This window comes from Salvelinus sp. IW2-2015, linkage group LG11 (genome assembly GCF_002910315.2).
Source record: "Salvelinus sp. IW2-2015 linkage group LG11, ASM291031v2, whole genome shotgun sequence".
NCBI classification, from domain to species: domain Eukaryota; kingdom Metazoa; phylum Chordata; class Actinopteri; order Salmoniformes; family Salmonidae; genus Salvelinus; species Salvelinus sp. IW2-2015.
Window position 1 is genome coordinate 39717151 of NC_036851.1, and position 13870 is coordinate 39731020.

At 43.0% G+C, this 13870-nt stretch overlaps 1 protein-coding gene across 1 annotated transcript in view; it reads left to right on the plus strand.

The window, feature by feature from the left end:
• LOC111970368 (peroxisome proliferator-activated receptor delta) overlaps window positions 1-13659 on the plus strand; it is a 53921-nt gene extending 40262 nt beyond the window's left edge. The window contains exons 6-8 of the mRNA XM_023997061.2: window positions 7285-7491; window positions 10098-10341; window positions 10568-13659. Of these exons, the coding sequence (XP_023852829.1) occupies window positions 7285-7491; window positions 10098-10341; window positions 10568-10815 (699 nt within the window). The 3' untranslated portion in view covers window positions 10816-13659. The remainder of the gene's footprint in view (window positions 1-7284; window positions 7492-10097; window positions 10342-10567) is intronic.
• Window positions 13660-13870: the final 211 nt, after the last annotated feature.

The following is a 13870-nucleotide window of genomic DNA, read 5'->3' on the forward strand; positions in this document are numbered from 1 at the left end:
TGTGTGACAAAACTGCACATTTTAGAGTTGCCTTTTATTGTCCCCAGCACAAGGTGCACAGGTGTAATGATCATTCCATTTAATCAGCTTCTTGATATGCCACATGTGTCAGGTGGCTGGATTATCTTGGAAAAGGAGAAATGCTCATTATTAACAGGGATGTAAACAAATTTGGGCACAAAATTTGAGAGAAATAGGCTTTTAAAATTTTATTTCAGCTCATGAAACATGGGACCAACACTTGCGTCTATATTTTTGTTCACTATACATATAATACTTTAACACCAGCTCCATACTCTTTCCATATGTAAATATTATACATTTGATATTTTAACTTCAGTTCCAGCGTCATACAGTACAGACACATAATACTTTAACACCATCTGTAGCCCAGTACTGTGTATACATAGTCTGCATACTGACTATAAAACATATGTTACCCTTAGACCAGCTCCAATTTTCATCTCTATTGACCTCCAAAGTCAATGTCAGTATGCTGGAATCTAATTAGCATAATTGTAAAAATCACCATCAAAATCTGTCAATTTAAACTAGAGATACATCCAAGATGGCGTAGCAGTCAGACGTCTTTGTCCTGTTGTGTCCCTTGTATATATATTTTTCTTCGCATATCTTTTAAAAATATTTTCCTAAACCTCAACTTCTAAATACTTTCCTGCAACCCGCCTCACCCAATGTGGCGTGGATCTGCTTTTTTCTGAAGTATTTCTATTTACTTCGGATCTGGAATCCCTCAACTGAAGCTAGCCAGCTAACTACCTACCAGCTATCAGTTAGCAAACCATTGCTAGTGGTCATCAGCTAACCTTTAGCTCGGAAAGCTCTCGCCAGTTCGAACAACGGGACTCAAACTAGAGCATAACGGACCTATTTCTCTCCATATCCCCGGATTCCTACCGCAAACTCTGAACATTTTCATCTGGATCTTCGCAACTAGCTAACCGCAATCCCGGGTGACCACTCCTGGCTAGCGTTTCCATCCCGGAGCAAGCACCAATTAGCCTGAAGCTAGCCCGGCCAGGGCTCCTGTGCTACCACCGAAGCCCACTCCTGGGCTACAATATCCGGAACCCTTCTACTGCCGGTACGGGGCACGGAACCCCGCCGATCCTCTACGACTGGAATACCGACATAATCTGCCCTTGGATTCCAACAGGCCCCTCAGGCGCGAAGTCTGCTGAAGGCCCATTCTGCTAACCTGCTAGGCCTGCTAGCTACCTAGAGCTACTTGGAACCCTACTAATTCCATGACTGGTCTATCGACGTCACCGCAAGAAGAGGCAAAAACAGACTTACCCCCATCGCGGCGTCCCCCAAAGGCTAACTTGCTAGCCCCGGTCTGCTAACTGCTAGCTTGCCTGCCCYGGTCTGCTAACTGCTAGCTTGCCTGCCCCGGTCTGCTAACTGCTAGCCCCTGCTAACTGCTTGCTTGCTAACCCGGTCTGCTAACTGCAAGCTTGTCAGCCCCGGTCTGCTAACTGCTAGCTTGTTTAGCCCCGGCCTACTAACTGTTAGCGTGTTAGCATCGGCCTGCTAACTGTCTGAATCGCCATGTCCCCAGTCAGCCCAACCACTCACTGGACCCATATGTTCACTTAGCTACGCATGCCTCTCTCTAATATCAATATGCCTCGTCCATTACTGTCCTGGTTAGTGATTACTGTCTTATTTCACTGTAGATCCTCTAGCCCTGCTCAATATGCCTTAACCAACCATGTTGTTCCACCTCCTACATATGCAATGACATCACCTGGTTTAAACGTTTCTAGAGACTATATCTCTAGTCTCTCTCATCATTACTCAATGCCTAGGTTTACCTCCAATGTACTCAAATCCTACCTTACCTTTGTCTGTACACTATGCCTTGAATCTATGCTATCGTGCCCAGAAACCTGCTCCTTTTACTCTGTTCCGAACGTGCTAGACGGCCAGTTCGTATAGCATTTAGCCGTACCCTTATCCTACTTCTCCTCTGTTCCTCTGGTGATGTAGAGGTTAATCCAGGTCCTGCAGTGCCTAGCTCCACTCCCACTCCCTCTCATTTGTTGACTTCTGTAACCGTAAAAGCCTTGGTTTCATGCATGTTAACATTAGAAGCCTACTCCTTAAGTTTGTTTTACTCACTGCTTTAGCACACTCTGCCAACCCGGATGTCTTAGCCGTGTCTGAATCCTGGCTTAGGAAGACCACCAAAAACCCTGAAATCTCCATCGCTAACTATAACATTTTCTGCCTAGATAGAATTGCCAAAGGGGGCGGTGTTGCAATCTACTGCAAAGATTGCCTGCAGAGTTCTGTATTACTATCCAAGTCTGTACCCAAACAATTCGAGCTTCTACTTCTAAAAATTCACCTTTCCAGAAACAAGTCTCTCACTGTTGCCGCTTGCTATAGACCTCCCTCTGCCCGCAGCTGTGCCCTAGATACCATATGTGAATTGATTGCCCCCCATCTATCTTCTGAGCTCGTGCTACTAGGTGACCTAAACTGGGACATGCTTAACACCCCGGCCATCCTACAATCCAAGCTTGATGCCCTCAATCTCACACAAATGATCAATGAATCTACCAGGTACAACTCCAAATCCGTAAACACGGGCACCCTCATAGATGTCATCCTAACTTACTCGCCCTCCAAATACACCTCTGCTGTTTTCAATCAAGATCTCAGCGATCACTGCCTCATTGCCTGCATCCATAATGGGTCTGCGACCAAACGACCACCCCTCATCACTGTCAAACGCTCCCTAAAAAACTTCTGCGAGCAGGCCTTTCTAATAGACCTGGCCGGGATATCCTGGAATGACATTGACCTCATCCCGTCAGTAGATGATGCCTGGCTATTCTTTAAAAGTGCCTTCCTCACCATCTTAAATAAGCATGCCTCATTCAAAAAATGTAGAACTAGGAATAGATATAGTCCTTGGTTCACTCCAGACCTGTCTGCCCTTGACCAGCACAAAAACATCCTGTGGCGTTCTGCATTAGCATCGAATAGCCCCCGTGATATGCAACTTTTMAGGGAAGTTAGGAAAGCTACAGCTAGCTTTTTCAAACAGAAATGTGCATCCTGTAGTACTAACTCAAAAAAGTTCTGGGAAACTGTAAAGTCCATGGAGAATAAGAGCACCTCCTCCCAGCTGCCCACTGCACTGAGGCTAGGAAACACTGTCACCACCGATAAATCCACTATAACTGAGAATTTCAAAAAGCATTTCTCTACGGCTGGCCATGCTTTCCATCTGGCTACCCCTACCCCGGTCAACTGCCCGGGACCCTCCACAGCAACCCGCCAAAGCCCCCACCATTTCTCCTTCACCCAAATCCAGATAGCTGATGTTCTGAAAGAGCTGCAAAATCTGGACCCCTACAAATCAGCCGGGCTAGACAATCTGGACCCACACTTTCTAAAATTGTTGCAACCCCTATTACTAGCCTGTTCAACCTCTCTTTCGAATCGTCTGAGATTCCCAAAGATTGGAAAGCAGCTGCAGTCATCCCCCTCTTCAAAGGGGGGGGGGACACTTGACCCAAACTGCTACAGACCTATATCTACCCTGCCTTTCTAAGGTCTTCGAAAGCCAAGTCAATAAACAGATTACCGACCATTTCGAATCCCACAGTACCTTCTCCGCTATGCAATCTGGTTTCAGAGCTCGTCATGGGTGCACCTCAGCCACGCTCAAGGTCCTAAATGACATCATAACCGCCATCGATAAGACACATTACTGTGCAGCCGTATTCATCGACCTGGCCAAGGCTTTCGACTCTGTCAATCACCACATTCTTATTGGCAGACTCGACAGCCTTGGTTTACCAACTACTTCTCAGATAGAGTTCAGTGTGTCAAATCTGAGGGCCTGTTGTCCGGACCTCTGGCAGTCTCTATGGGGGTGCCACAGGGTTCAATCCTCGGGCCGACTCTCTTCTCTGTATACATCAATGATGTTGCTCTTGCTGCTGGTGATTCTCTGATACACCTCTATGCAGACGACACCATTCTGTATACTTCTGGCCCCTCTTTGGACACTGTGTTAACTAACCTCCAGACGAGCTTCAATGCCATACAACTCTCCTTCCGTGGCCGCCAACTGCTCTTAAACGCAAGTAAAACTAAATGCATGCTATTCAACCGATCAATGCAGAAGAAGGCTCTGACTTAGAATACGTGGACAACTACAAATACCTAGGTGTCTGGTTAGACTGTAAACTCTCCTTCCAGACTCACATTAAGCATCTCCAATCTGCTGCCAATGACTGGAACGAACTGCAAAACTCTCCAACTCTGAAGCTGGAGACTCATATCTCCCTGACTAGCTTTAAGCACCAGCTGTCAGAGCAGCTCACAGATCACTGCACCTGTACATAGCCCATCTGTAAACAGCCCATCTACCTACCTCATCCCCATACTGTATTTATTTATTTATCTTGCTCCTTTGCACCCCAGTATCTCTACTTGCACATTCATCTTCTGCACATCTACCATTCCAGTGTTTAATTGCTTTATTGTAATTACTTCGCCACCATGGCCTATTTATTGCCTTAACTCCCTTATCTTACCTCATTTGCACTCACTGTATATAGACTTTTTGGTTTCTTTTGTTCTACTGTGTTATTGACTGTATGTTTTGTTTATTCCATGTGTAACTCTGTGTTGTTGTATGTGTCAAATTGAGATGCTTTATCTTGGCCAGGTCGCAGTTGCTAATGAGAACTTGTTCTCAACTAGCCTACCTGGTTAAATAAAGGTGAAATAAAAAAATACAAGATAACTGTTTTTGCATGGGCTGCGTCTCAACCCACTGCATCCGCCTATGTTGCCTTCCGCATCTATGGTGAAAGGTATCAAAGCTAGAGCTGTGTTTGTCAGATCATGAGACTTCCCAAAAATCTGTGTTCTCACAAAAACGTCTGTAGCGTCTGAACGCTCCCATGAACACGATGGTGTTCTCCATTTTGCTTTACGGCCCCCATATGCCTCGCAGGATTGATCTGAAGTTGGTACATCCGATCTGCCAACTTCTGTCTGAATCGTTTGGGCTACACACTAATATGACCCCTCTGTGGAAAGGCAAGTCTCTCCTGAACATGTTGGTTGTTTTGCTCTTGGATGCCTCACAAGACTAGTCTGAATGGAAAGATTCATGGAAGTACAGTGCATTCAGAAAGTATTCAGACCCCTTGGCTTTTTCCACATTTTGTTACGTTACAGCCTTATTCTAAAACGGATTAAGTTGTTTTTTTACCTCATCAATCCACACACAATATCCCATAATGGCAATGCAAAAACAGGTTTTTATAGATTTTTGCAAATKTATATAAAATAAAAAACTGAAATCACATTTACATAAGTATTCAGACCCTTTACTCAGTACTTTGTTGAAGCCCCTTTGACAGTGATTACAGCGTCTTGGGTATGACGCTAAAAGCTTGGCACACCTGTATTTGGGGAGTTTCTCCCATTCTTCTCTGTAGATCCTCTCTTCTCCGTCATGTTGGATGGGGAGCGTCGCTTTTTTCAGGTCTTTTCAGAGATGTTCGATCGGGTTCAAGTTCGGGCTCTGACTGTGCCACTCAAGAACATTCAGAGACTTGTCCTGAAGCCACTCGTATGTTGTCTTGGCTGTGTGCTTAGGGTCGTTGTCCTGTTGGAAGGTGAACCTTTGCCACAGTCTGAGGTCCTGAGTGCTCTGGAGCAGGTTTTCATCAAGAATCTCTGTACTTTGCTAGGTTCATCTTTCCCTCGATTCTGACTAGTCTCTCAGTCACTGCCGCTGAAAAACATCCCCTCCTGGCATTCAGGCCAAAGAGTTCAATCTTGGTTTCATCAGACCAGAGAATCTTGTTTCTCATGGTCTGAGAGTCCTTTAGGTGCTTTTTGGCAAATTCCAAGCGGGCTGTCATGTGCCTATTACTGAGGAGTGGCTTCCGTCTGGCCACTCTACCATAAAGGCCTGATTGGTGGAGTGCTGCAGAGATTGGGTGAACCTTCCAGAAAAACAACATCTCCACAGAGGAACTTTGGAGCTCTGTCAGAGTGACCATTGGGTTCTTGGTCACTTCCCTGACCAAGGCCCTTCTCCCCCGATTGCTCAGTTTGGCCAGCCAGCTCTAGGAAAAGATTTGGTGGTTCCAAACTTCTTCCATTTAAGAATGATGGAAGCCATTGTGTTCTTGTGGACTTTTTAATGCTGCAGATCTGTGCTTCAACACAATCTTGTCTCGGAGCTCTACAGACAATTCCTTCGACCTCATGGCTTGGTTTTTGCTCTGACATGCACTGTCAACTGTGGGACCTTATATAGACAGGTGTGTTCCTTTCCAAATCATGTCCAATCAATTGAATTTACCACAGGTGGACTCCAATCAAGTTGTGGAAACATCTCAAGGATGATCAATGGAAACAGGATGCACCTGAGTCTCATAGCAAAGGGTCTGAATACTTAAGTAAATAAGGTATTTCTAGTATAAATTTGAAATTGTTTTTTGTTTTGTCATTATGGAGTATTATGTGTAGATAGGGGGGGGGGGGRGGGGTGTTAATACATTTTAGAATAAGGCTGTAACGTAACAAAATGTGGAATAAGTCAAAGGGTCTGAATACTTTCTGAATGCACTGTATATATGGAGATAGTTTAGTGCCTAAAATAAGGAGTTATAAAAAAGATCAAGAATATATATTTTTTTATCATATTTTTTGAAGGGACTCTGTTTATTCATAAATTAACCTGTTATTCAATGCATTTCTATGGGCTGATAGCAGTAAGGCCAAATTCACTGTTTCATCAAACAATACTTTTTTCAAAAATTATACCTCAAGTTATTTCCATGCACTTCAATTGTGTCCATGGCCTTTTTGATTCTAATTTCAATCAACACTAATTGAAGCAACAGGGCATGTAGCTTATAMTCTAGAATGGCAGTCTAAGGCACAGGAGCACCAAGGTGCACAGCTGCACTAAAACTTCACTTCTGTTCACACTGCCTAGCTCTCCAGTAGTGTTGGTTGTCTAGCAGCTGTGTATAAGCTTGTGGTAAAAATCCTGGTTGTCTCAAGGCCTTATCACTGTTGTGTCTGAGACGGGAAGGAGAGGGGAACAGGCCAAAATGTCAGTGTCACCGTTGTATGCAAACACTTTCTTCCTATTAGTGTATCTTCCTAAACCAGGCACAGGCAGAATGCAATTTCCAGTGAAAAGTCTGTTACTGTTATTTTACTTCTATTTCTTAACTAAATAACTTATTTTCTCTCCCTCCTCTGCAGCCCTTTGTGATTCACGACATGGACTCCTTGTGCCAGGCTGAGAACGGGCTGGTGTGGAAACAGCTGATCAACGGCACGACCCCCAACAAGGAGATAGGGGTACACGTGTTCTACCGCTGCCAGTGCACCACGGTGGAGACGGTCAGGGAGCTCACTGAGTTCGCCAAGAGTATCCCCGGCTTCGTAGACCTCTTCCTCAACGACCAGGTATATACAGCAACACTACATTCAATCAAATCGTTAATCAATAGTTTTGTTATCCAAGTTGGAAAGTTATTGTACAGCCAGGAATTGTGTATATATAGCAAGCTATGATATATTTCACCAATAAGGCCAGAGGTGGTGTGGTATGTTGGCCATTATAAACTGGGTCATTTGGTTCCTGGAGGCTGATTGGCTGAAACAGCATTTCAGCTGTGTGTCTATGTAAGACAATCAGGGTTTCTGTTAGGAAAATGTGGCGCCGGAGAACGTGAACAAAAATATTTTAATTTACCGGCCATTTAAGAAATATAACGGAACAATATGCCTTGGGTGCATAACCCATTAGGGCGTCCATGGTGCTCAGAATGACAGTCACATTTAGATTATGGTAATGCATCTTAATAGAACATGCAACTTATGTAATGATGCAGCCAATAAAACATTATTTTTAAAGATTTGTTAAAATGCAATTCGGGGGAAAACACCATTCTAAACAGTGCTCCTGATAGTGGTTGCATATGTGACAGACAAATATCTCTGTTAGAAACTTCGGGGGAATCTAAAGATACAACAACTGGTATGGTTTGCTAATATGACTAGGATTGTGACTTTGGCTTCTGGAACTGTCCACATGTTCTTTTCGTCAGCCAACAAGATGAGTAACGAACAGCAAMAGCACTACCTATGTCAATTTATCTATTTGTCAGCTTCTTCTTCTGTGCAATAAATATTCCAAACATACTCTGGGACAGTTGTGGGATGATAGAGCCCAAATTAATACAACCACTGTACATCATTTTTTWAAATGTTTTAAAGCAATGCGGCTAATGCAACAGATCAGAACGTTTAGCTTAAAATGTTGACCAAGTATTAGGCAATTTCTTCACATTATAAACACAGAAATGCGCACACAGCAGTAGGCTATAAGCCCAAGTGTTCCAAAAAGCAATTAGCGGGAAAACACCGTTCTCCAAAGTGCACCGCGAATGTGAGCAGTTTCATATGACAGAGATGAAAATAGCCTTTAGAAATTTAGAGGCAAGATCTAAAGATGCAACAACTAGCATGGGTTGTTCTATGACTAGGATTGCGTCTTTGGCTGCTGGAAAAATAAAGTTGAACATGAGAGAGATATTGGTTTCAATGGCAAATAAGGAAGTGCTTATAAAATAATTGCCTTAACATTCCTGTGGTTGGAACACGGTAAGACATGCCTCATAAAATTACAAAAAAACATCCAGGTTTTAAATAATTATGGTTAAATAGTTTCAGTGTTGACAATCTKCTCAGATTGTAAGGCGGGTGATGTTGCTGTGCACAACAGGCCTTTCTCTGCTATCTGAACGAACAGTGCCTTGAGTATGACAGAATCAAGCCTTTAGACGATAATATTAATTATCTTACATTATATTTGTCAAACATGACTGGCATTTAGCCTATATCTATGTAATTAAAAGACGAATTAAAGTTTGACTACATTTTCAGGCGCCTCCCTCCTGTCAGCATCGGTCTGGACATGACAGGCTATAGTCTATCACCTACACTTTGACATGTAGGCTTATTATGTATGTATTGGGCTCCCAAGTGGCCCAGTGGTCTAAGGCACTGCATCTCAGTGCAGTTCCTGGTTCGAATCCAGGCTGCATCACATCTGGCCGTGATTGGGAGTTCCATAGGGCTGCGCACAATTGGTCGGGTTTGGCCGGGGTAGGCCGTCATTGTAAATAGGAATTTGTTCTTCAAATTTTATTGGTCACATGGTAAGCAGATGTTAATGCGAGTCTAGCGAAATGCTTGTTCCTAAGGATTCGGAAGCGAGGCGACAATCTATGCCGGCGCCACCTTGCTCTTAACTGACTTGCCAAGTTAAATAAAGGTTAAATAAAAAAATATTAACATTAACATACACTTATGTTTTTCTTAACAGAATAGCTAGTGTTTTTTGGTTTTCAGATCAATTTAATTGGCTATTTTGGTTAATGGCCTATGTGCCCTGGCAGACCTTGGCCTTGCCCCAAATGGCCTTGCCACTAAAATCACTTAATTTGATATAAATATATATAATATGTATCTCACACACACACACAGCTAGAATGCTGTTTCAACCAATCAGTGTTCAAGACCCAAACTACTATAATATAACATATAGAACGTGTATACAGTGCATTCCCAAAGTATTGACTTTTTCCACATTCTGTTACCTTACAGCCTTAATCTAAAATGCTTTTCCTCCCATCAATCTTCACCCAATACTGCATGATGACAAAGCAAAAACAGGTTTTCAGATATTTGTTTTGATAATGTATAAAAAAAATAAAAACTATCACAATTACATAAGTATTCAGATCCTTTGTTATGAGACTCGAAAATGTATACATGTTCTATGTTCTAAAACCTGTTTTTCGCTTTGTCATTATGGGGTATTGTGTGTAGATCGATGAGAAATGTTTTATTAAATCCATTTTAGAATAAGGCTCTAATGTAACAGAATGTGGAAAAAGTCAAGGGGTCTAAATACTTTCCAAATGCAGTGTACATACTTGACATAAGCAAAGAGTTGAGATATCAGGTGATGATAATCAGGCTGCTGTTCTCCCTCCCCCCACCAGGTGACGCTGCTGAAGTACGGCGTCCACGAGGCCATCTTCGCCATGCTGCCCTCGCTCATGAACAAGGACGGGTTGCTGGTGGCCAATGGGAAGGGCTTTGTGACCCGAGAGTTCCTGCGCAGCCTGCGGCGCCCCTTCAGCGAGATCATGGAGCCCAAGTTTGAGTTTGCGGTCAAGTTCAACGCCCTGGAGCTGGATGACAGTGACCTGGCCCTGTTCGTGGCCGCCATCATCCTCTGTGGAGGTATGTGCTGATTCTATACTGGTGCTACCGGGAAAACTCATTACTGTATTACCACAATACACTGTCCTAATAACCCTAACCCCTTTACTATCATCACAAGCTGAGGTTAGTGCTAAAATATACGTTTGTTTTCTACCAGTTGACAGATACTTACCTCCCTCTCCCCATTCCTTTTCTCGCCCCTCCTCTCCTCTTCCCATCCTTTCCCTCTCTCTCCTCCTGTCAGACCGTCCGGGGCTGATAAACATCAAGCAGGTGGAGGAGATTCAGGACAACATCCTGCAGGCCCTGGACCAGCACCTGCTGGCCAACCACACTGACTCAAAGTACCTTTTCCCCAAGCTGCTCAACAAGATGGCTGACCTGCGCCAGCTGGTAACTGAGAACGCCATGCTGGTCCAGAAGATCAAGAAGACAGAGTCCGAGACCTCGCTGCACCCGCTGCTGCAGGAGATCTACAAGGACATGTACTGACTGAACTGATTTAGCTTCCGAGTACAGCGGCAGTGTTCACTCACTCCTGGTTTCTGGGATTGGGAGTCACAGGGAGTGCATGTTTTTGTTTCAGCCCATCATTAACACACTATTCACCTCATCAGCCAATCAACCACGACCTTGATCAGTTGAATCATGTGTGTCAGCGTTTATTCTGACGTCTCAATAAAATAATGAGGAAACCGCTGGCTGGTGGGAGTTATAACTACGTATATGTAGCTGCACACTTGTTCAGATGCAATTGATTTATTATAAATCACCGTAGTTTGGGCAGCAAGTTGCCTTCATCAGGGTCTCTTGACTGTACGAATGACATGTACTGACCTGGAATGGAGCAAGAGACTGATGGGAGACATACAGAGTAACATACACCCTACCACATATTAAACGTGTGTGAGTGTTTGGGTGCCCGAAATAGAAGGTGATTTGTGCTGTTTCAAGTGGATGCTGTTGTATAGCAGGCCTTTAACTGTGGTTGGACAGGACTGATGCAGTTGAAGGGCTTGTAGTGTCCTGCTCTGAACGTGGTGAAGGTGCAGTGTAGAGGTATTCATTTCCAGGAGAATACCAAACGGCTCATCAACCAACGCCACAACAAAACCAAGACTCCTCTTTTCCCCCTAAATGTTACAAGGATGATCAGCGTTGCTCTTTTTATACAACAGATTTTTGTAGTCTCCCGATGCGCAGTGTTTTTTACAACGGTCAACACATTCTTAACCCTGCGGTTCAGGGTCATTACCAGACTTTGTTCTGCCATTGTTTGTGTTACAAACTTCCTGAGAAGCCATGATGCTGATATTCAGAAAAATGATGGTTCTGCTTGCCTGTACAAATGAGGGTTGTCAGCAACCATAGGTGTCCCCTGACCGTCCGTCCCTACCATCCCATCCTAAGGCCATAACACTGGGATAAGCTATCACCAAACCCCCCTTAGTTCTCCTTTCCACATATGTATAAATTCACACCCCTCAACCTCCCACTGATCTAATCATAGAACGGTTTGGATTTGTTTGATAACTCACAGTCCCGGGTTCGAAGAACCTCCCTTCTGTGCTAGTGAACAAAATCCATCGTCACACCCCCAGAGAATGTGTGATAGTAGGAGCTGTGATTTTGTGTATGCCTTTTATATATGAATCTCCTCCATTTGAGGTCCACCCCCAGCCCTTCTCCTCCTGTTAGACCAGGAAGCACACCCAGTCCAGTCAGTCTCACTTTTCAATGGACACGTACATTTATAGATTCTTACAACATCCTAACCTCAATACCTTTTATGTTTTCTTTTGTGTACAACTGATGGGTCTAAAACCATGGGATGATGCTGTGTTGTCATACTGTGAAGGAGAACCTGATCACAGTGTCTGTATAAGACGTTTTGAATGCCTGATTTTACTTAAGTTTACTTAATTATGTATAATTGAAGTATGGTATGTATATATATTTTTTCAGCCAGGTGGTGTTCTGTTAACTGCGCACAGTCGACAAGCCAAACTCTAACAGTACTTTTCTCATATTATGAGCTTCCCGCTTTCTTTCTTTTCCTCTCTTCTTATTCTTCCGCTAAGTATGGTGCTATGGATTTGGCCAGCTATCGCTCCCTCGCGCAGTCTAACTTCTGGCAGGGAATGACCCGTTCATAATACTTAAAGAAAAATGGATCCGTCTCCCTTGGTTCCTTCCTATCGCTTTCACTTCTTCACTGATCTCAAAAGGCCTGGTCAAATGAAAGCAATACAGAAAACGCTTCTGTAGTGCTTCCACCATATAGATTGTACCCATCTAGATCATGATCAATTGAAGGGAGTGAGTGAGCATTTGAAGAGTTGAAATACATGGCAACGGTCAAGAAATTACTTCTAGAAAATTACTTCTAGACAAGCCATCAGAATTCAGAGATGCATGGCAGCAGGGGGACCAATCTAAATTGCCATGAGAGGAAAAAGTTTTATCCTCATTCTTTTAGGTCAGCCAATTATGGTAACTGATGAAATACTGCACTTCCTACTGTACATAGCAATTATGTAAATGATATGCAAAACAATGTATGTTTCTGTTTTTATTATTTTCTATATTGTGACATTAAAATTGCAAAAATACGTTTTTATTCTAGCACGAGTAAGAGGAGAACATGATATATGTGAATCCTTGCCTATACAGTAGAGAGGTTACAGATATCTCTTGAATAAGCGCTTTATTTCTGCTCACAGGGAGTTGATAAAGCACAAATGAGTGATCTGATGCTCACCTAACTGCAGAAACCGTTGAGACAATGATAATAATAAAGTGGCAGTGGTGAACCACCTGTTCTGGTTAGAGTGCTGTATCCACTTGGAGTCAGTGTACCCTGGGGCGGATGGGGGGGGTCCTGTCTCTCCCTGTACTCATCTTTCTTTAATTCTCTTACATTCTTCCTTTCTCTCAGTATGAATTTTCCTGCTTTTTTTCTGGTGCCCCTAGAAATGTCATTGTCACGGACCGCCTGTGGTTAGTTATAATTACACATTTGATGTTACTGACTAGAACAAGTTACAATGAAATGTCAGCAAAGTAGTACTACTGCATGAGAAAAAAGCTAAATTGTGTACATTTTTCTTTGAAAATCAATTGTTTTGTCTAATGGTTTTATTTCTGCATACAAATGTATGASCACAACAGCACAGGTCTGAAATATTCTACGGTCTATCACAGCAATACTGTGCATTTCCCCCTATTTAACATCTGTATAAACACCTGGTGTTAACCGTCTGAGGGAAAGTATAGGATTTCTACCTTTGGTATAGAACTTCCTATAAATGATTGATTAAAAAACATTGGTTAATACTTTTGATGTCTTCTGCTTTCTTCTTACTTGTTCGACTACATGTGATGTTCTCATTTTCAATTATTGGATAAAATCTCATATGTTAAATGTTTGACACCTGTTTATATCGTAATGTCAAGGAACATCAACCCAAAAAAGTGTCTCTGGTCAAAAGTAGTGCACTTTATAAGTTTAGTGCATGTGTGAGAGCAAGGTAAATATAACCAATCC